The 23865-nt window shown below is 39.9% G+C and overlaps 1 protein-coding gene across 1 annotated transcript in view; it reads left to right on the forward strand.

Moving 5' to 3' along the window:
- arhgap15 (Rho GTPase activating protein 15) overlaps positions 1-23865 on the forward strand; it is a 94405-nt gene that overhangs the window by 3617 nt on the left and 66923 nt on the right. The window contains exons 3-7 of the mRNA XM_030081389.1: positions 1901-1966; positions 2268-2417; positions 4324-4413; positions 17386-17484; positions 17766-17916. Of these exons, the coding sequence (XP_029937249.1) occupies positions 1901-1966; positions 2268-2417; positions 4324-4413; positions 17386-17484; positions 17766-17916 (556 nt within the window). The remainder of the gene's footprint in view (positions 1-1900; positions 1967-2267; positions 2418-4323; positions 4414-17385; positions 17485-17765; positions 17917-23865) is intronic.

Here is a 23865-nt window from a genome sequence, read left to right on the forward strand (position 1 = left end):
GTACGATAAAAAAAAATAACCATGTCTGAGATCATTTCTAGTTTAATGGTAGAGACATATTTACAGTTGTTAGTCTTTTAATGACACATTGATTTAAATTTTTGTAATGATGATTATTTCCTAAACTGTAGTTGCACAGTACGTGATTATCATTAGCTTAATGGAACTGATCTCTGTTTGATTCCAAGCAGGTCTCTATGGGAAAAACAAGGGTAAAAGAATGATAAAACAGATTGTGCATTTGCAAAATGAGCAATCTGCTGCAGCATATTGGGTTTGCTGTTGCTATTGCTCTGTGCACATGATGATCTGGATATAACTTCTAATCTATTTGACAAAGGCCTGGGTGAGCTGTAACACCTGCTTAGTGTAGTTCTTTCACAAACCAAATTCATCTGTTTGGTTTCAAAATGTTAAAATGTTTAATTTATCAACCCATCCATGGACTGCAGCCAGAAAAAAACAATGTCTTCATGTTCATTTTAACTTCTCATGGTGTTAGGTAATTGACAGAAACTGGAAGAGGCAACGATTTTTTGGACAATCACAACCACATGCACATAGTTGAAGCTACCTTTGTTTTCATGTTGTGTAATTGCAGAGATGATACTCACTACTTGTTTGCAGCCCTGCAACAGTAGTTTCACCAGAGGGAGGAAAGGCAGTGGCTATGTGCAATTAACCAGAATAGTCTTACAGACTGGAAACATGGTCATTAACATTCAGAGCACAATAAGTGCTCTGAAGTGTTGCTATAACATTGCATCAGTTCACCATTCCAGTATACAGCCTGTTGTTTTGTCTATGGTCATAGGTTTCAAAAACACAGAAGTTATCTACTCTCATACCCCGGTGCCAGTGTTTGCTGTTGATATTTCCATTAGAGGATAGATTGGAGAGGGATGATGACATCAGTCTCAGGCAGATCCAAATCCATGATTGTTTAAGTTGGATGTTGTCTGCTTTTTTATTAAATAAAACAGATTAATAAAAGAAAATAAAGCTCCCCAAAACTGGACCAAAACAGAATGAAAAACCTTGGGGTCTCTGATAAGTCTGGGCCATTCTTGCTGTCATATATGCTATGAACAGTAGAGGGCAGGCCAGCACTGTATTACTGGAGAGAAGTAGAAGTCAACCTGATGAAACAAGAATGCAGGTTTCAATATGCTCTTAGTCTCTAGAACAAGAATACATTTCATCTGAATTATTTTTCCTGCATGACAATTTGCTAAATGGTTAATGCTGCTGTCTTACTGCGCTGGGTACAGAATGTTTCAACCACATCATCCTGATGATTTTTTCAATCTTGGTTTAGGAAAGAAAAAACACTTAGGTAAATTCATTTAACAATTGCAATTAATCTTTTGGGGTGATTTTTTTTGTTTGTTTTTGTTTTTCTCTGCATAGAACATTATTCTTACTGATGACAGCTATGATAGTCTGGCTAATAGGCATTTGGTTGGGATGAGCTGTGAGGTCCTATGCCCTCAGTCATAACACTGCTTTTAGATACACACTCACTCACACATGCAAGCACACGTGTCACACACAACAGTATGAACTATACAATACAAATAAATGCAAAATATGAATGTCACATTCTTTTTCTAATGGCATATACTGTGCATAATTACTTGCATGATGTCACATTGTGCCATTTAATCTTTAATGGTATCTGAGTTGAACATTTGTTATTCTTAATGCCTGTATTCTATTTTTTCTAACTGTATACCTTTTACAGTATTAAATACTTCAGGAATAATGACCTTCAGTGTTACTTAAATACATTTTCACCACCAACAGTTATTATTTAAACAATACTACTATCAGTGATTTCTGTTATTTCTGTCATTATGTAATGCAGCTCTCCCTGAGTGTTTCCGTCTCTTATTTGTAGATTTCTCGCCACCGAAGGAATCAGTCTCAGCATAATGTTGGTGGCGCTGGAGTGATTGAAATCTCAGTGAGTATCACATCACATCTATGTGTCATAGGAGACTGCTTAAGCAACATTTTGTGTGGATCGAAAGCTTTACTTAGTATAGGGAATTTTATGGTCATCCATTAGAAAATAAAAATGTGGGCCCCCTCCTAGCATAGCATCTCAGAATCTGGATTATGTCGTACATTCGGTTCCTGTGCTATTTTTCTTATGCTACTGACTATTGTCAAGGACTTATTTTCTGAACTACTTTCTGTTTTTATATGCTGCTGTTGGCAGTTGTTTTAATACTAATTTTGCTGAAGATATTTTCCCTTTTCAGGTTGAGCTGAAAGGTGAATATTTGAATAAGGCCAAAATATTGGAAAGTGGCAAAAAGCTAAGAAAAAACTGGGCTTCCACGTGGGTTGTCTTGGATACAGATCAGCTTCTGTTTTATAAAGACAGCAAACAAGAGGTTGTGACAAATTTGGTATGTATATTCATATTCTCTACATTTCTTTCTCTGTCTGTTTATCCCTTTTCATTCCTTTGTTTCTGTTTTTCACACACACACACACACACACAGAGAGAGAGAGAGAGAGAGAGAGAGCGAGAGAGAGAGAGAGAGAGAGAGAGAGAGAGAGAGAGAGAGAGGGAGAGAGAGAGAGAGAGAGAGAGAGAGAGAGAGAGATCCAGGGTAAAAAAGTCACTGTGAAGTTAGAAGTGACATGAATAGTGAGAGTTGGACACCATTACCATCAGACTGTATGAGGGCCAGCATTCAATTATGGCTTAATATCAACCTTCAGAGAGCTTGCCTATTAGCATTAAGAGTGCAAATGTTGAGTGAACGCACACTGTGTGCATTTTAATTTGATGCCAGAAATGAACCGTTTTCTTTTCATTTTCATATTTTTCAAACTGGCAAATTAACTTTGGCTTTGATCCCGAGGACTGGAGCTCACCCCATCAGAAAGCAATGAGGAAATGTTTACCCTCTCCTGCAGACCAGTGCATGGGCATGTGGTGTGTGTGTGTATGTGTATATATGCATACATAGTCCTGCACATGTATGTGCAGGACTGAGCTATCTACAGTTTGTACCTCATATGTGTTAATGTACATGTGTGTGCATGTAATGAGTGTGTGCCTTTGTGCATGTGTGAGAGAGAGGGAGGGAGAGAGAGAGAGAGAGAGTGAGTGTGTCAGGCTGTGTGTTTTTGACTTAAATCCACCCTACCCTGGTGTGATTCTGATGTGCATATAGAGAATAAGAGAGAGAGACACAAACACAGAAAGACAGAGTGGTGACTGGTTTAGAGGGCGAGTATTGGTAAAGGGAGGGCTGTCTCTAAAATGAGCTTGCCATGGTTTTTAATGAAGCTCCGAGGACTTAATCAAAGCTCTCTCTCTTAGTGAGCCCCATGAGTGTTGCGTCTGTCAGACTTTCTCTGTCCAACAGTTCATTATTTGAGAATGACATTTTGAGGTAGGGTTTCAAATTGAAGTATCTGCCCCCTTTTTAATGGCAATCATTGACTCTTTCTGGTTTATTTTGGAGAATGCTACATATGGCTTGATAGGTGATTTGTTGGAAATATAGCCTCCAGTGTTCTGATGGTAGCTCATTCATGAGTTTAGACAGTTTATCCTGAGTTTGAAAATATAATGCAATAATATCTGCAAAATATTTGGGTCTAAGCTCAGTTTCACTGTACAATCCACAAAGAAAAATGTATATTCTTATAAGCTAAGTACAGATTATGTTGCATCATTCAAATAAATCTAGCATCTAGGCAAATAAATCTAGCATCTAGGCAAAGAGACATTTCTTTTGTGACAAAAACATGACAACTCTCTTTGAAGTCAGCTTTGTAAAGTCACTGTTTTTACCTGTGTACATATGTATTAGAGGTCAAATAAAATCATTTGTCTGTCAAGATATCTTCTTGAATTTGTTCATCCTTATATGTAGAAACTGATTTTAAGAAATGAATCTTTATTGTAAATGACAGTTTTACAAAAACTATCCTTATGCAATGACATGCTTACTTAATCTTAATTTTATCATCCTGAATAAATTTTCCATCTTGAAATGGTTTAATTTGCTGAAAACACACACAATTCTAATTCTCATTTGCCAAAAAAAGACAGAAAACTTAAACAACAACAACAACAACGACAACAACAAACATGAGTTCAAAGCAGAAACATTTGGTTTTGGATTAGTTTACCGTATTGCACTCACTGTATTATTACAGTTTTAATTGGTTGAAATCTGGTAAAAGGTCTTTGACCTTAAAGATGGCTTAGACCACAGGGCATTTGTGGTGTTTTTTTTTTGTTTTTTTTTTTTTTGTCAAGGCCCTCTGACTCTCTCTAACCTCTGTATTTAGAAAACTGGATGCAAGGCAGATGGAGTGGACCTTTGTGGCGCAGTCATTGAGTGGACAACCCAAAAGTCCAGCCGAAAGAATGTGTTTCAAGTAAGAAAATATACTTTTACAGAGCCTCAACATATAATGGGTCAGAAAGCTTACACAGCATAATTCATGTGAGGCTTCTCCTGAAATGGGTTTTTAAAGACTGATATGATACAATTAATGTTGGGTTGATATTGAAATACAGCCAGTAAATTCTTTTGGAATTTGGAAACACCTATTAAATAGTAGAGAAACTCTGGAATACAATACAGCATTAAAAGAAAATTTAAATCATAAAAAATATTTAGCAATTAAATTAAATAAAATGTGAAAAGAAATTCACTCACAACTGTAGATTTGATTGACTTTTTATGTAGCTGTGGTTAGGGGGATCCTCCATCAAAATAAAACTTTATATTTCATAAAAATCCAATATCGGTGCTCTTAGCAAACTGATTTCAGTCTAAGCCTAATTCATCATTCATAATACTTTAAAACAGAAGTAAAGATAAAATGCATGCACCTTAAATTTCAAAACATAATGAAACATCATTACACCATGAACATATTTTATGTTCAGGGACTGGTTAATATTTTTGTCAGTGTGGGCATCATAAATTTGAAAATGCTATGAGCAAGAATTCTCAAAATGCTTTCTCAGTAGTATATAGTGAGTTTTCAGACCTGTGTTACAGAAGGCAGTGTGCACTGTGTTAGATGCTTTCAGAGTGAGAGCTATCCCCATACCATTCCAGCCCTTTCTTAGATCCATTTTAGTATGAGGGGATGGAATCTTCAAGGGGAGATAAACCAGTAGAAGCCAAATAAAAGTGGTAAATATCATCTGAAAGCTGGGAATCTAATGATTGATTAAAGATGCAGCTCAGCACAGTGTGTCAGGTTATGGTAGTCATATATCTGTAATAAAGGTTGTGTTTTCGTTAACTGTATATTTATTTATTCATTTATTCATACATTCAGTTAGAGTGTGTAAGGGTTAGAACATTATGATGGAATCATATGATAGCCATTCCCCTGCTCCAGTATGTATTGGTACAGCAATTTGTGGGTTGATACCATTTGTTACACAGATTTGGTACAAAATTTAGCTACTTTTTGCCACTCGAAAATTAATAAAAATGATCAAAAATCCCTCCAAAATACCACATTAGGACACCAAACCTTGAGGAATTTCACATAAAAATTCCAAAATTGCTGTGATTTGGTAAAACTTTTGGTTTTGGTAAAACAAAATATTCTGGCATTTGGAGACGTTTTTTCTGCAATTGGATGGCAAACATCCTGTTCTGGAAATGTCTCAGCAAATCCCCATTATTGTCAATATACCTTTAAAACGATACATCTCCTGAATGCTCTATATCTCTAGTTTGTGGTTGTAAAATTTCATGAGTCTGTGATTATCATAGAGGTCACAATAGGTCATTTTATACAGTGACGTGAAGTTTTAAAAAAAATGGTCTCACCACAATGCAATGGCTATTATGGAGGCAAACATCATCACACTGCTTTCTCAGCTTTCCATTCATACACAGTTTATGCAACTCCAAGATTGTGCGGACTCCAGTGTGCAGAATTATACCATTTTAGAATATGCAAAAATAACATAATAATAACATAATGATAATATTTGCACTGCATGCAAAACCTTGCAGGGTTTGTGCCCCAAACTGTATGGAAATAGCATAAGGTGGGCATGATTCTGATGTCTACAAAGGGGAGACCCACAAAACCAATTTTCAAGTAGATATCTTGAGGTGAGAGGCCAAGAGACCACTTTGAAAATAGCCATGCTTATTTTTTCCACGCCAAAATTTTGCCTAATTTTGCAGCAATATTTAGCCCGCTTCATGACAACTTAGTATGAAAAACTGTGAGGGGACCATGATACCTGATACCAATTGATTCCTTAGGTTGTCTAGTTTCATATGATACCAGTATCTTCACTCTACCTTTAAAACTGAGCAATCTACAGTTTCTGAAAGAAAAGTCAGCTGGGTCCACTGAAGGGGGTGTCAGAATGGTAAGGTGTGTGTGAAATGGGATGTGTTTTTGGAGTTTACATTGTCCTGAAGATTTTGTGTAGTTTGTGAACTACTTTCTATTTTTTAAGATGATGTTTGATATTATTAGGGCTTTGTGCTAACCACGTGCTCAGAGAAGGAATTACATTTTAGTCAGACTGTAAGGTGATGATGAGACAGCTTTGCATTTTACATCCCAAAAAATAGATTTTTGTAGTTGGAAGAAATTAGACTTGTGAATCCACACAGTGGTACTTGTTATTGGCTTTTGAAGATAATCTTTTGATTAAAGGCTTAAGCCAGGAAAGCAAACTGATGATCAATTCATTGGTGGAGCAAGATTTCATGAGCAAATGCAGTGATAGCCGGGAGAAAAGGGTAGAGGATGAGAGCAGATTCCAGATCCCATCAAACGCTTAAGACACTTCATCACACCAGAGTGCTACTCTTATGCACAGCATTTCAGCTCCGAAATCTTAAAGCAGGGAAGATTAAAACGGGAATTACAACATAATCTTAAATAATCCAAGTGCTGTGGACAGAGAAGTACTTGTAATGTCGATGCAAAGCTATTCTGAGATCTGACAACATTGTCAATCACCACCAGGATTAAAGTTAAAATTAGCACAGAAAGTTACTGTTAATTTTGCCTTATGTGATTCATAATATAGTGTGATTTATAATCTAAGAAATACCTCTGGAAGATATGGTGCCAGATATTCAGATGTGATTAAAAACATAATGGCATTATTTTTGTACCCACTTAGGTCACAATTTCACATGCCATAGACTATCGTCGTAATTCTTGTATAACCATCAGCCAGCTGCTCCTTTGAACCATATAATCTCAAGGCTGGGTTTACATAGTCAGTTTGTTTTACCAAAGGCAATCTCAAATTTGACAGGACTGGTAATTTTCATACTCAGTATCCGTTTGGTGTCATGTGAACATAACAACCCCTCATTGTAAATAATTTGCTGCAACTATTTGATTAAAATATGTGATTAAGTGAACTTTAAGTTTTTAAATAACATTGTTATTTAATAATATTACATTATATATACTACCTATTGAGAAAATATCATATATTTTTTTAATGGGTAGTGCCGGCCCAGATAGGACACTGATGGATAGTACATTTGGATAGGATTTTTTTTTTTTTTTTTTTTTTTTTTGCACTCTGCTTTTCCAATAGGCATTGATTCTTTGTTGTTATCAACTGAATGTCCAGCCAAGGCCAGAGGCCACAACCCAGACTAGCTCTCTGGTTCTCAATCTGTGCCCACTTTCTAAGACCTTGCTGCTCAGTACCTGTTTTTCTTCTCAAATGTAACTTCTCAGATGAGCAGTGCTGGCAAGCTGCCATGGAAGACCCGCTTTTCCTACAGGAAGCTAAAAAGGATAGAGGATTAAGTTGAAACAAACTTCCTAGGGCAATCATCGTCTTGAAAAAGAGTCTTTGGGCTCTAGTTTCCCGGCGCAGCGCAGGGTGGCGCAGTGAGGCGAACCCCGCGCAGAGCTAGTTTCGACTGGCGAAGCGGGAGAGGCGGACAGTGTCCAAGTTTCGCAGGCGGAGGTTCGCCGAGATGGGAGTGGTGGCGCAGCGGGGGGAGGTGCCGACAGATTCGGCTTAGCGCAGTGACAGTTTCGTGCCAAAAGGCTTCGCCGAGGTGCGCCAAAAGCTCGCCATCTGAAACCACGTCTACTTTCCGCGCAAGGCGGAGCGGAGCCGGCGCAGTGGAAGTTTGGCTGGCTGGCGCACATCACCAAAACCTCACAATCAGCACAAACGGTGCCAATCTCCTTTGATCTGACATCAGCTGTGACGGGACAGTTGATATGGAGATATATGTATGTGCTGATTGTTATCGTAGCATTGAATAGTGTTTTTTTCGGTATTTATTGCATCATTCATGTGCCTGACATTCCAGAAGCCTGCCTGTGAGGTTTTGGTGACGTGTGCGCACTGCTCGCCGGTCTCCGCTCCGCACCTGTCTCCTGAGCTCCGCTCCGCCCGCGACAATAGACCTCCATGTCAGCTGTGTAAACTTTCATTACGCCTTCGCGCAGCGCATTTTAAAGGCAAGGACAGGGACTCATTTGATTGGTTACATGTGAATCGGCTGTGTCAAACCCACTCCATGCCTTCTCTCCTCCCCTCCGCCGGTAGGAGGGACGGCGGAGTACTTGCGCCACCGAGAACGGCGTGCCAAACTTGGAAAATCCGCCTGGCCACACCCAGTTGGCGAAGCGCATCTGCGCTACGCCCCCGCCTCGCCTGGTCTGCGAAACTAGAGCCCTTTGTTTCTATGTCCAGAAAGTTGAAAGTAAAGGGGTTTCAGTAAATTAATAAGGGTCTGCTCAGCAGGCATGAACATAGCTAAGGTCTGTTTAAGGTGGGTTGAAGTGTGAAGAGTTGAAGTGTTTGGAAATACTGATAAAAGTTGTGGGCTGGAATTCATACTTCCCTTGTTTTGTAATACCTTGGCTATTTTCCATCAAAGCCTAACACACTGCATATACAGTACATCAGCTAATATGGATTCTCAATTATAGACAATACTGTCATCATTCAGTTGTTTATTTAATCATCTTTAATCACTGAGGATGACTGACACACAGTTCTTCTGTATTCTAGAAAATCAAGGTGAAGGGGGTACATAATGACACAACATAATCATAATGAGAGAAGGATGTTGCCAGGCTCTTGTAATTTCTACACATTTATTCAGCTGCACTGCCTTTCTTTGTGACACTTTCCTCACCCTTCCTTTGACTTATCAATATCATAATCCCTGTCCATGGCTGTGTATTGTACTGTAGGAAGTGTTATGTTGGAGTTGTTGTTTTTCCAGGAATAATTCATTGTCTAAGATAAACTCTCTGCTCTTCACTCCCAAGATTCTTCAAAACAATGATAGGTTACTGTCCATGGTGTCCTTTATCAAGCTATCAGTAACACCAATCCAATCACCAACACATTGAAATTCATACCTCCTAGCATCCCGTAGAAAGTGCACTGTTCTATGTTTCAAGACTCTTGACCCCCAGATCTTGTGCCACATTCACAGAAAGAATGCTAACACAAACAAAGATTGAAACAAGAGCACTTTGGGAAAAAAAAAAGGCAAGCAATCGCAAAGGGATGGCTTTGAGGTTGTAACCTCGTATGACTCTCATGTTCAGTTTTTCTTCAGGCCGGATGTTTTTTTTCCCCTCTGCAAAAGGAGAGACAGTATTACTGCCCATCAGGTTATTGCAGAGCAGCTGCCTGGTGATTATATAAAAATATGCTCCACATACTACGCTGCATAATTATTTTGGAAAACATCAAGTGAAATGGCAGACAGTCATGGTCATAGATGGCGATAACATTTTTTTTCTTACCATAATCTGCACTGATTAAAGGTTATTTCCTCCGAGACAAACCAAAGACTTAAAAAGGTGCTCTTGAGGCTAATTCATTCATTCATTCATCTTCTAAACCGCTTATCCTCACTAGGGTTGCGGGGGGGTGCTGGAGCCTATCCCAGCACTCATAGGGCGAAGGCAAGGAAACACCCTGGACAGGTCGCCAGTCCATCGCAGGGCCTCTTGAGGCTAATGAAACTTTAAATTTCTTTGACATTGCTCAAAAAATGTAAAAAAAAAAAAAAAAAAGAAAAGAAAAGAAAAAAACATAACTTTCAATACATGGTCATGTGTTCTTCACACATATCTGAATATATAAGTTTTGTGTCTGGGTTGAGTGAGTTAAAAGAAAATAACAAAAGGAGGCAAAAAGTCTAACCCCCTCCCCAAGAATAAAACAGAGACAAAATGTAATGTAGTGTTAAATGTGTCTGGTTTTATAAGCTGGCCACTGTGACATAGATGTCAACACTTGCACTCATCTCTCATCATTAATTGATTCTTCTGAGTTTTGGCCATCTTCTGCTGTGAGCTCTTTGTAGCCTTTCTGCTCTGACAACATAGCTCTTACAGTTGCAGTCTGGAAAAACAGACTCCAAAACAACAAGCAAGAGGACCGAAACAACTGAAGATGATGTAAAAAAGCCTGAGGCTATAAAATAATGAGTCCACAGCTGAGAAGCCCTAACCTGCCACCACTCTAAAAAACATTGTTTTGTTTTGACAAATAAGAAGAAAGTTTATATCTATCTGTATCTATATCTATATATAAAAGACCTATACCATTTCACATATGCATTTTTCTGATTGTGCTAAAGGTGAATTACGCCCGCGGCCTTTCAGCCGAATATTTGGCGAGGACTTAACTGTAGAGGTTAGCACAGTGTTTTAACTCTCTTTTCTGAACTAGATTAATTTTTTTTAAGTTCACACTGATGAGGAGGATATTGAATATAACTGTGTTAATAATGTCCTCTGACACTGTAAACACAAACTACTCACTACTACCCCCCAAACTACCCCTTTTCATTACCATATTGAGGGGGTTATATTTGGAATTAGTGTTAGTCAATATTTAATTAAGACTTAAAAGATAAACTTAACTAACACTGAATGACTTAAATAGAAAGCTGAGCTAGATGAGAAGGGCAAGTTGGGACTAGTTCAGAGCAGTAGTGTGCACTTGTCCTGTGTGAACCACACCCTGTCACCCAGATCCCAGGATGTAATCGTCCAAAGCCGCTGACCTGAGTACTTTAATGCCATCCGTCTTAAGCTAACGGTGCTTGATTGCTTTCTGATGACTTGCTGTGATTACAGTTGTGATTAACTGTAGCTTCGTCCCAAAACACATACCACGTCACCCATAGATAAAAGTTGTTTCTGACTCAAACAGATGAAAACTAGTATATGGCTAATAACCATACTAAAATGTCACACTCAAAAGTCACATCCTGATTATTATTATTATTGTCCTACCTTATCTTTAATTTCTCCACTCACCTCCAGAAAACATACTGTTACATTCTGTTCCATATTATAGCTGCACATATTTGTGGTGACTAGGTGTGTGGTGTCTTTACTGTTTTGCTATTCCATCTCATGGGCATGGGCACACTCAGAATTATATGTTGAACAATGACTTGGCAATAAGTGTTGAAGCTGATTGGCCCACGAGGGTGACTAAACCCTTGCCATGTGAAACTAGGCTGTTGCTACTGTATATACTCCTGAAAATGAATCACTTTCTATCATTATGTCATGTTAACTCTAGAGGCTAAGCTGTGATCAGTTTGGCTTTGTGACACAAAATACAAAAGCCTAACACTGTATTTGCTTCTATTCAACAAAGGCATATTTTTAAATTTTTGGGACTGACAAACCACCCCCATGGACTGACCAGCATTGTCATATGAGAGATGCTTGGCACATAGAAAATGCTAGCTGTGTCACTGGGGGTGGGAGGTAGATAGAGAGGTGGAGAGAACAGTTGCAACAAAGTATAAGGGTAGACTTTCGTTGCCCCCTTGGTTGCCACTATATGTCATGTATTGTTTGACAGATGATTTGCACTGCACTTGTAAAACCGGCTGGCCGGGAAAGGCTTAAAAACAACTATAAAACTAAACAAATAAACTATAGAATAAAATTAACAGAACTAAAAACTAGCAACAATGCCACCTAGGAGTATGAGCCTAGGGCTCAACAGGTTCTTTTAAAATCAGGATGAGCAGAGTTCTAAAATAACCAACGGAGACAAAATACAAGGAAAGGGATTTATTTACAGGAAATGGGTTAATTTCTTTTCAGTCCATAACCCAGTCTTTAAAAAGAAGACCTTTCAGGTAAATGTCCAACAAAATAGGCTACTTGAGCCAGGGCGCCGTAGCAACACGCCCTCCGTCCTGCAGGCTTTCGGTGGACCCGTGCCCCACTCCAGTCGTGGTCCTGGCGGTGGCGACATGCCCGGAGGAGACAAGAGACACGGGGCGAGTATTTGCCCTTAAGGCAATAAAGTGCGTGCACACAACCACTTCCAGGACTTCATGCCGCCAAACAACTACTCACATATTTCCTGGGCCGCAGTCCTAGACTTGCGACCCAGGCCGGAGTGAACTGGCGTTGGCAGACACTACTGCAGCTCGGTCCTTTCCTCCACCAGCCGCTCCTGGTACAGGGAAACCCCGCGCCGCTCCTTGGTTGTTGCACGCTGCTCCCCAACTCCGGTCAGTGACTCGCTCCTACACGCCACGTATCACCGCGACTCTCGCCGCTCTGGCCGGTCTCATCCTGCGCCGCTGCCGTTTCTCTCCCTGCGCTGGTCGCCCCGCCGCGGCTCTTGCCTCGGCTCGGCTCGGCTCGACCCGGCCGCCTGGCCGCTCCGGCCGCCCCCCTCCTCTCGTCACCCGGCCTCTCTGGTGTCCTTTCCTGCCGGGAACTTTTCTTTCTGCAGCGCCGCAGGTGAGGCCCACCTCTCCGGCACTGATTGGCTGTGGAAGTCTCCTTCCCCTTCCTCCAGTGGCTATCAAAGCTGTCAGTCCCAAAAACTACACGTGCCAGCTATCTCAATCAAGTGCCAATTAAGGCCAGAAGTGTGTCTAAATAAACATCCAAATAAAACCAGGGATAAAAACACAACAAATACCAAATTCAAATAAAATCATGCATAAATAATAAAAACATAAAAGCATGCATAAGCACTACAAAATAAAACCATAAAAACACACTTCTGCCCTGTGACACACTGCCTCAAAAGTTGTCTCTCAATATATTCCAATATAAGTCCTAACCATCACCATATTTCTAACTCTTCTGTTGAAATCAGTGGAGTTCAGAGTTTTTCTCTCTAGCACTGCTTCTCCGTGTGACCCCCTACACTAGCTACTGGTCACAACTAAAACAATTTTTGAAATATGAATTCCCCTCACAGCTTTTCAATGAAAATGCTTTATGACAAGTTGCCAAAGTGGCTAAAAACAGTTATTACAAAATGATGCCTAGTGATTTGGAGTCTGCCAACTGAAACTTGACATTTTGATGAAATATGGAGATTCTCTGTGTTCCAGTCAGCTGATTTTCACTCATTCATGCCATCAACTAACCATCTGATCGTTGGAGCAAAAAGCTTTATCTTGAACAGTTTAATCATGTTCTTTGATTCTAGACTGCTGTTCTCTTTGGGGAGTAAGGACAAGTCAAACTGTTACATCAGCAACACTCTCAACACTGTTGACACTGTTTGTGTGTCAGTTGATGTTACCTTTTATAAGGTTATAAGATAATTCCTCTCTAAAGTGAACCTCTGGAGACTTGAAACAGGGAGATAATCTCTTGAAATGACAGTCTGCTCAATCCAAAGCAGAGAAAAGGTATTTGTGGCATGGCCCTTACTCTCCAAAGCTGCTTACACCGAAGTGGGCATTAATTTGGTTCTTGAGAGAAACAGTGAAAGCACAGTATGTTAATCGCAAAACGGTGGACGGATTTAGATGTTTAATGTCAGATTGCCTTGGAGATTACAACTTAGAAATGAATTTCTCCTAATAAAGTTCAAGCCTTTATTCTGGACAAACACACAGAGAACTGTATTAAATGTTCATATTTTATGTGGAACTGCAAGTGGTGTTACAATTCACAAAAGATCAAGAAGACAGACTGAAAGGAATACAAACTGTACAAAAGATGGCCAAACATTGCCTTGGCCTCAGAATTAACATTCATCTCTGGACAAACCTGACGAAATACCAGCACTTAGCCCCGTCTTTCTGCTGTGATTCTAGGAACTTTTTAAATTTCTCTGAACCATATCATCAGTTTGACACATTCACAGATATTTTGCTGCAAATTGGAAATAATTAACTTGGCAAAATAGAATGCTTCAGTGATGTATTGTTCCTTTATGAAGAACTGTAATTAATGTTTAATTTAAGAGCCAAAGGCACAAATGGCACTCGCCTTTCTGCACCACCGTGCATATTTAAATATTAATAACTCCAGTCAGAATAAGGCCCAGACACTCAACATCTTCTATTAAGCAATGTGATGAAAAAAGTGATTTATTTTGTATTCTTTTTCATTTTGTAAATGCCAAAAAATACTTTGGACCGGTTACTGTAACTTCATTTCACTTTGCAGAGATACACAAAACTTTTCACTCAAATTTTATTTTACCTTTTCCATTTTTGGTGGTGTCAGTGGAATGAACAGAAGCTGTATTTGACCTGTGGATGGAGAAGGGCTTTACAGATGCACTGGATGTTCTGTGGTATTTTGATTATATACATGGAGTCCTTCCAAGCCAACCCACGAAAATAATGTGATTTTGTTGATTTTTTTGTTTGTTTGTTCAGTGACTTGGATTTAAGGGAAATATAAATTAATGTACATTCATCCTAGCTTGTCAATTTCCTTCATGTGTTTTAATTTACCAGAGACCTAGGTATCACAGTTAGGTTAGTATTACCTCCTATGCTGTTGCCTCCTATTTGGACAAGGCAATTGAGAGGCCTGTGGGGGGTGTATTTGATTTCATGTGCATTAGCATCGCTCTAGCAAACATTTGTCTGCAAATGACCATGCTAATTAAAATCACAAACTGTGGTTCAAGAGGCTTGTGCATGTCAGGATTAACATCAAGGCATATTACAGAGTTTGCGACAAAAACTACAGCTCAATATCAGCTTGACATGAGAAGGCGCACTACACACTGTACCTTTGTGTATGGCAAGATTAGGACAGTTGACATCAAGACTTCAGGCTGGATATGACCGCATTTAGTTGAAAGAGCTTATCTCCTTTTTTCATTAACTGAATGAATAGACATCAAGAGTCTGCTGTCATCTCTTCAGACTGCCTCTGATAATCTTTCATGCATCTTTGACCACACTGCTCCTAAAGAAAATGTTTGATATATATTTAAGTAGTTTGCACTCCTTTTCTGATTAAACTTTAGAGGGATGAGTCTTGCTTATCAGGGACTTGTATGGACTTTGGCATGTAAGCCTAACATTTCAATGCAGCACATATGTTTCCAAAATGATACGAAAAGAAAAGGCAACCAAATGTTCAGGGTACATTTCTGTATGGCTATCGTGCAGAATGCATGTTAAATCCACCATACTCTTAACCTCAATAAGATAAAGATTTTAAGGCTGCTTCAATGTTGAATCTTAGGATTTCAAGAAAAGCTACGGGAAGAACTTGCTTTCATTTCTTTCTTGAATACCCAGAATCAAACATTTTAGGGATGAATCACACTTTAACATCACTAATCAATATTCCCTGTTTACATATGGGAAATTAATATATTTATATGTTCCAGATACTTATAAGTAATATTGGGTACTGTTAAGACAATTGTTAAGTTCCCTTTCTTTCGTTCTTTCATTCATCCATCATTATTCATCCATTTACCATGTCATATTTCAAGCATTTGATGAAACTTGAGATGAATATTCAGAATTACACTGATTTTCCCAAAGAGTGTGCTATAATTTGCATTGTAATGTTTCTAATGTTATGAGAATTCAAGAATGTCAGAATGAAACAAACATTGATTCAATTCAGTTGAAGGGTAGCTCTTGTGGAAGACAAGAAAGAGCATGCTTTGTCCAGCATGCAAGATTCATAAGAGGAGCAGACTGTAACTTATACAAAATTCATGTGAAGACATCTAACTGGTATTGTGAAACAACCTATCCAAGTCCATTATGAACCTGTTAATCAAAAAGAGAAGATTTGATATAGATACAACATAAACATAAATACACATAAGTATGATCAGAAAATCTTGATTAATTGGTCTCAGTGCCCCATTTTTGCAAGATATTTGTTTTCATAATACTTATTTGTATTTAATTGACTGTATTTCTCAAAAGCACAAATTGAGAATATGAGATCTAAAGGTTTTTGTGGATATATATTACATGCATTTCTGAACGCACCAGTCTCTTCATAACCTGCCCCTCACAATGCAGCATAAATGTGTAGACCCTATTACTAACAATCCTGGGGCAGCCTCCAGGAAAAACAATGTTCCAGTGCAAACATACTTGTTCAGATGCTTGTAACCCAAGTAGAGAGGGATCATAAACACAGTCTGACAAGGATTGTGCCCGTAACCATTCCATCTTTTAGATCTGGCATCACAAAAGGATGCAGCTTAACTGCTCCTGACGCTTTGTAATGAAGTCAGAAAAGTCAGCTCCCAAGCAGTCAGAAACTTTGAAGGTCTATGTAGGGTAACCACATTGAGTGGAGTATTGGGACAGGGCGATGTGGGAAGCCACTCCCTGAGGCTACGGCTGACTCTGTGAGCATGGAGGTTGATAAAATATGAAATTTCCTCCTCAGAATTTGTTAAAAGGTTTTGTATGACACAAAGAATTATAGTCTGGTTCAGTTTTCATGCTGAATCAAGATGATTTTTCCAAATAAAGGGAAAAGGTTATATGGATCCTGAACTTCTCATACTACTGAGGAATTACCTACTTGAAGGAATGAACTTATCTTTTGTTGTTACTAAAATAGTTTCATGGCAAAATGGCTAGTCTAATGCACATGCAATAGTATTCAGTTTCTTTGATGTTATTTTTGCCTTTTTCTGCATTGTGGATTCTTATCAGTATAATTTCAACCACACTTGTCAATGCTGACCTTGATGTCATGGTTTCTAAAAGACTTTCACTAACTGTGATTATTGTATTTGACACCGCCAAATGCTGTTACTGCACCATTGCAGAGATACAGAATGGACCCAATATTAAGATGACAAGTATCACGCTAATTGTGTTCTATCCTCTGAGGAGACAATCTGTGTTTTTATCTCTTCTTTCATGGCACAGGCTCGGCAAAATGAGATCTTCTCACACACAGCAAGGGCTGGGTATAAGGTTTCCTGATGTTATAATGATGCTTATGTTTGCAAACACCATGCAGATCTGTTGATGTCCATTGTAATGACTTCAAACATTCCTGTCCTATGACATAATTTGTATATAAATGAAAATAAAATACATGAAAATGACATGATTGTCAACAGTATGTCCACTCACTAGGCATTTTTAAATTCATCTATTACAGATCACAACAAACTCAGGAAGTGAATACCTTCTTCAAGCGGACAGTTATTCCACAATTTGCAAATGGTATAATGCTATTAAAAAGACAGTCAATTCTTTAGTAAGTATCCATCTCTTACTACATAGATAGACCTTGTTCTGTGTTAGTTACCATTATCTCCTCAGTGATATCATTAACCTGAAATTGCCATTATGAAACAATTTCACTGTGATGAAAACACAGTTTTAAAGGTAATTATTAAATGAATGCTGCAATATGCAGATAATTATGGGGGCAATGTATGTTGCAGTAATACAGAGAATATTGAAATAACACCGAGTAGTTACGCAATCAGTAAGCTTTTTCACTATAAAAGGTTGTGCCCTTATTTTTCTTTGTAGTCTAAAGGGGATGGCGGGTTTGTTCCCGGCAAGGCAGGGCTCAGAAGGTCAAACAGCACAGAGTACCTGCCAAGAGATGGTTCCCTGCCAGGCAATGGATCTTCCTCCCCCAGCTCAAAACAACGCCACCCTGGACATCGGCGCTCCCTCAGTAAGTAGCTAATCCAAAGAATATAGATTTTAAAGTCCTCCACTGCCACTTTTGTTTTGAAGATGCCAATAGGTGATACTTTGAAGTGAGTTAGAATTTTATTGTTATGAGGTTGGAAAAGCCTCTCAATCAGCATTTAGACCTTTGCTGGACATTAAAACCCAACAGTTTTATCTCACACAGGCTCTGTTCTCTACTGGACTCTGTGGGTGCTCTCCCCCAGTCACACACGGACTAGCTCACTGAAATTTACATAATCGCAGTTGGTCGATAAGAACGACCTGCCTGCTGTGTACATTTTCAGAAGTATTTATTTATTTATCTGCAAGGCCACATACCAAACTACCAGCATACTTTCTTCTTCAGCAAACGGCTAGAATAGGTCACTGGGATGCAAAGATTCAAGTCCAGCAGAATGGAATTGCCACTTTAGACCAGAGACTGACTGTACTGCCCCAACCAGATTGCTGGCACCAACCTACACCCTTACTGGTTTGAGTGCCTCAGCAAGAGCAAGCTGAGAAGTGCAACTAGCCTCTCTCAATACGAGTCCCTACCAGACCACTGGTGTGGCACGTGTAGAGGTGTCTTAGAGCAAGCCACTCAAGGCAAGAGCTCCAGGGAAGGGATTTTTTTAACTTCCTCAGGATAGAGAGCCATGCTGAGGTTGCCTGCCCTGGCGTGCCCCTTCTCGAAGAAGTCCTTGCTGCCCTTTTGCTACCTAGGTAGGTGCCGGATAGGGATATAGTCCAATCATTTTATGTAAAAACCTAGGACAAACTGCAAGAGAAGCAAACTCAACTGATTTTGTATCCTCAGTTTGTCCTGAGTGAGGGAAAAAAAGTCCCAAGAAATCCAATTGGTGGAAAGTTTTGAAAATTACCTATTTATGACCACATATTACCAAAAAACACTGTTTTTACCACACAGGGGAAAGGGGTTCAAAATTTTACTTTCAGATATGACTATAAAAATTCACAAGTTGATTACACACACAAAGACAAGAAAAAAAGTCAATTACAAGTTCTTTGAATTATTCTGTTTACACATGCATATCACACATTTTCTGATTTGATATGCGCTAATAAGGAATATAAGGAATAAATGCCAGAGCCGATATTAAAACAGTGAATTAAAAGGTTACTATATATATCATAACCTTTTAATTCACTGTTATATAGAAACTTTTAATTCAAGGTTACTATATACATAGTAACCTTTCAATTCACTGTTTAAATGTCTCTTCTATCATGTCTTCCTTATATTCCAATTAGCACATATCAAATCAGATAATGTGTGATATGCATGTGTAAACAGAATAATTCAAAGAACTTGTAATTGACTTTTTTTCTTGTCTTTGTGTGTGTAATCAACCTTTGAATTTTTACAGAGATATCTGAAAGTAAAATTTTGAACCCCTTTCCCTGTGTGTTAAAAACAGTGTTTTTTGGTAATATGTGGTCATAAATAGGTGATTTTCAAAACTTTCCACCAATGGGATTTCTTGGGACTTTTTTCCCCTCACTCAGGACATACTGAGGATACAAAATCAGTTGAGTTTGCTTCTCTTGCAATTTGTCCTAGGTTGACCCCAATTTTGGCCTAAAATTACTGGACTAATACGCTGGAATATTTTGATAAAAAATTCCTGCTAGGCACACAGTTGGCTGCAGTGGGAGTGTGACTGTTGGGCGTTTTAGCAGCACCCATGCTACTTAACGCCCCCTCCACACCGGATCAGGCTGAAGTTCTAGGCTGCACAATGAACAACATGAATATGAAAAACCTGATCCAGGAGGTTGTGAGAGTCGCGGGGCATGTGATGCCACTGGCCACAGTAGACTCTTGCCAAATGTGACTTAGGCTCACTTTCCTGCAGAAGAAGGACTAACATGACCTCTTGGGCGCCCCCATTTCCTCAGAAAGATTCTTTGTGTTAATTTCTGTCTGCTGTGGTTCTCCCTGGTGCATCCAATGGATGGGCGCATTTGCCCACACACCATGGAAGGAAAGCTAGTAAAGCTGTTTTATGCCTTTCCTCTTCTCTGTCTCATTCCTCCGCTATTGGAGTGAGTGAGACAAGAGTGTTCGACAGTCTTCCTGGGAGTCCTGGTGCTGTGCAGGGCAGTTGCTAGGAATTCTGGGCCCCCTGAAAGAACATCGGTGTGGGCCCCTCTACCCCATTCATTGCCACTTTTTTAACTGTGTGTGGGCCCTAGTGGGCTGTGGGCCTTTAGAAGTGTCATCACCTTTCCCCCCTATACAACAGCACTGGCGCTGTGGTACGCAGAAATGATGCAATGGACAATCCCCCGATTTTTAGTAGCTCTCTCACAAGAGGCTGGCGTAATTGGCATGATGCCCATATTAGCTTGGCTCCTGGGAGGAACATGCTAATATGTGCTGGTTTGCCTGTAGGGGTCATGCAGACCATGCAGGTGGCTAGTGGGATCCACCATTTGCTTGCTACAAAGCAAAATGGTTGGTATTTCAGCGTTGGTGAGGAAAGGAGGTTAGTTCTCCTGATGTGCAGTTGGATCTCTCCTTTTTTGCATCCCTTCCTCTGCTGGAGGAGGGGCTGTCTCATGTAATGCAACCCTGTCGCAGGCTTTTGGTGACAGACCAATCATCGCCAACCCTCCGGTGAAATGTTTCCTTCAAAGGGTCAGGAGACAATGCCCAGTGATGGGTGCCTCCACCCCCTAATGGGGACTGCCATTTGGTTGACTGTCAAGGACATATGCACGGCAGCATTGTGGTCTACGTCCTGTCCGTTCATATGATACTATCTCTTGGGCATGACAAGTTCTTTTTCAGGGTCCATGCTTGCTGCAGTGACCCAGGACTTGTGAAAAGGAGGTGCGAATGTCAGCTGACACCATCCTGAGCATTATACATGTCACCTGCATTCTCCCCATGCTGCTTGATGACCTGGGGCAATGAGGTGGGCAAAGTGTCTCTGGCATGATCTTTGACCCCTTGGAGGTTAGGCCTGCAGAGCCACCTAGTTTCATATTGTATGTTTCACTGGGATGGATTGGACCCCTAGTTTTCCCGCTCAAACAGTGTAGTCTGAATAGTGAGAGTGCCACAGCGATTAACTTGTAGTCAGTCAGGATGACAGTGAGGTTTTTGTCTGATGATAATTTCATATTAGGGCATTCATCCAGCCAATGTACCCCCAGAATCCAGTAGAAGGTGGAGCCTTTGTGAGATAGAACAAATTTTATGATATTTTAACCCTTGTTCTATAAGCACAGGCGGAGCCTTTGACCAATGTCCCCTGGGACTCCTACACTGCTTGTTGAAGAGGGTTGCTGAATGACAGTAAACTAACCTGAATGAAAATAAAAAGGGTAAAAAGCTGTGGCATCCCTGCAGCTCCTCCAAACTATGCGAATAAATTAGTTGACCTAATCTTGGAGAACAGTTAACAGAGCTTTATTATTAAAAATTAAATTGACACCCCAATAGCCTTCATCAGGGGTTGCAGGATGGCATAGTTATATCTGATTCACATCAGGGTGCATCCTTCATCTACCAGAAGCAGCCAACTGGGAAACCCCTGTCATGTCAACCTGTGAGCGGTAATGTGGTACAACTATCACATGAGATTTTTTAGTAAGTTTAATATCTCCCACTTGCCATCACAAATTTTGGAAGCGTGTCAACACATACAGCAAACAGTGTAGCAAAACCACCAATGTAAGCAGTCCAAATTAAAATTACCAGTTATATTCACACTAACACAATCAACTTCATTTAGACTGTCCAGAAATTTGATCTGCAATCATGGAATTTACTGCAGAAATAACGCCATCCTGTGAAGAAATGGTTCACCTGAGGATAATACTCCATTAGCTCACTGCTAAAACAGATTTCTCAAACTTAGTGTTAGACTTAGGAATCCTGAAGGAATGATCTATTTATGAAAACAGCAATATCTGCTGCAACTTGGTTATTAAGCTTAAAATTCATAAATAGAATTTGGGTCTTAAACACATGCTTCCAAGTTGTAACCACAAGATGTTGCCCTGTTCTTTTCTTTCTTCTAATAACCTAAATGTGGCAGTAGTCAACAGTACCTGCATTCAGCAACATCTAGAATGGCTTCTGGGTCCATGAACCAGCACCAGCTGGTGTAGGAGTGACTATAGGGTTGCATGGCATCAGTTCTTTATGCTGGTGCTGTGTCACTTGTCCTCCAATACTACATTTTTTCTTATTTGTTTGTTTCTAATAACCTCAACACCATAATGCCAAAGGATAAAAAAAATACTTGAAATTTACATAGGTTGTAATATGTGTTCCCACATACATGGAAAGTTATTTCCCATATATGAGGAAGAATGATTTGTAACACAGCAGGCATTCTGCATGCATGCTTGTCTCCTAGTGAAGTGATGTGGTGTGACAGATTTTCTTGATGTTTTATGACACTTTTTATGTTTCACAAGTACATGGCCAAAATGTGTACTGACTGTTGATTTTGATTATGAATCGGGCAGGGGAACCATGACACAAGAACATGCTAATCATAATTATGTCAGCATGTGTCAAGTAGCAATTATGGTAATCCGTGTCAATGGTTCAAATCAATCTTGTCACCTTTGGCGCAGCACAATGAATATTATTGCTGTTGGATGATCATAATAAATTCCTAATTATAGATGAGGGACACTGGAGGCCAAGATTCAGTGTCTTGTTGTTTCTTTAGCCTCTGCCTTTGGTTCAACCAGTATTTTAATGCAGAAACATGAGAACAGACATTAGAAAATATTTTTAAAGATTTTTTTTTTTTTTTTTTTTGGTTATTTTCACTTTATAAGCCATTCACAGTGGAGAGAAACAACAAAGGCAGGGAGAAGAGAGGGGTTGACATGCAGCAAAGGGTCTGAGCCAAATTTGAACCCAGGCTGGTAGTAGTGGTGTGACCAGACTCTATTTAGCCTATTTATTTCCATTATGCAAAAGAAAATCCATAAAAGCTAACTTCCTTCAGTGACTTCAAATGTCATGCCTCTGTCAGATTAGTTTTAAGAGGGGGGGGGGGGGGGGGGGGGGAATGAATGAATAAATAACAGAGCTGCCAACTCTCACGCATTGGCCGTGAGACTCACGCATTTGATTGGCTTCACATGCTCTCACGCCACACCTCCGATTTCTCACGCTAAAGTGCTCATCAAGAGCCTTTTTTTCTTTTGACTAAAACCGGTTCTGTTTATCTGTGATCTATCTGTTGAGCCTGAGAAAAGCCACTTGTGATCGATAAGTTATGCCTGCAGAGCAGAGGCGGCGGTGGCTGGGACACTTTTACACTGGCGGTTCTGGGGAGGGGCCAGCAGGGGCCAGTGCCCCCGTAACACTGAGTCTGGACCCCGCTGTGGCCCCCCCTCCGAACAAAGAAATTGTGTAGCGGCTTTCCCATAGTGCGGTTTGAGCCGCGCTCTGCGCTGGATATGGCACAGACTTGCGCAGAGCAGCGCGTATGCGCGTGCAGAGTAGGGCGCACGCATGCGCGGCGTGCACGTATGTGGCACTGGTTGCTACCCAACCGAAACAGACGCTAGGAAGTAGTTTTCCGTTCTGGCGCTTTTTCTCTGTAAATATACAGCAGCTTCATTCTTCATTCTTTAATTTATGGATTAGCCGAACTAATGCTTCTTAATAAATTATGTTACATGAAAGAAGGCTATATTTTTTTCTCATTTCATCTGATTTCACCTGTTAGCCTACCTGTTGTGCGTGTGACTTCACATGGAAATTTATAATAAATGCATGACTATACTGCATTGTCTTTGCAAGAGTAGTGCATATCTCATGATGTCAGTCATTTAGATTTCTAAATATTTAACGCAGACAGGTGCGCCCTCGCGCTCCGCGATCACATACACAATGAATGGCTGCGCCATGCGCGTGTATGTGAAAGCCGCTTTAGAGCGTTGCACC

This window comes from Myripristis murdjan, chromosome 21 (assembly GCF_902150065.1).
Source record: "Myripristis murdjan chromosome 21, fMyrMur1.1, whole genome shotgun sequence".
NCBI lineage: Eukaryota > Metazoa > Chordata > Actinopteri > Holocentriformes > Holocentridae > Myripristis > Myripristis murdjan.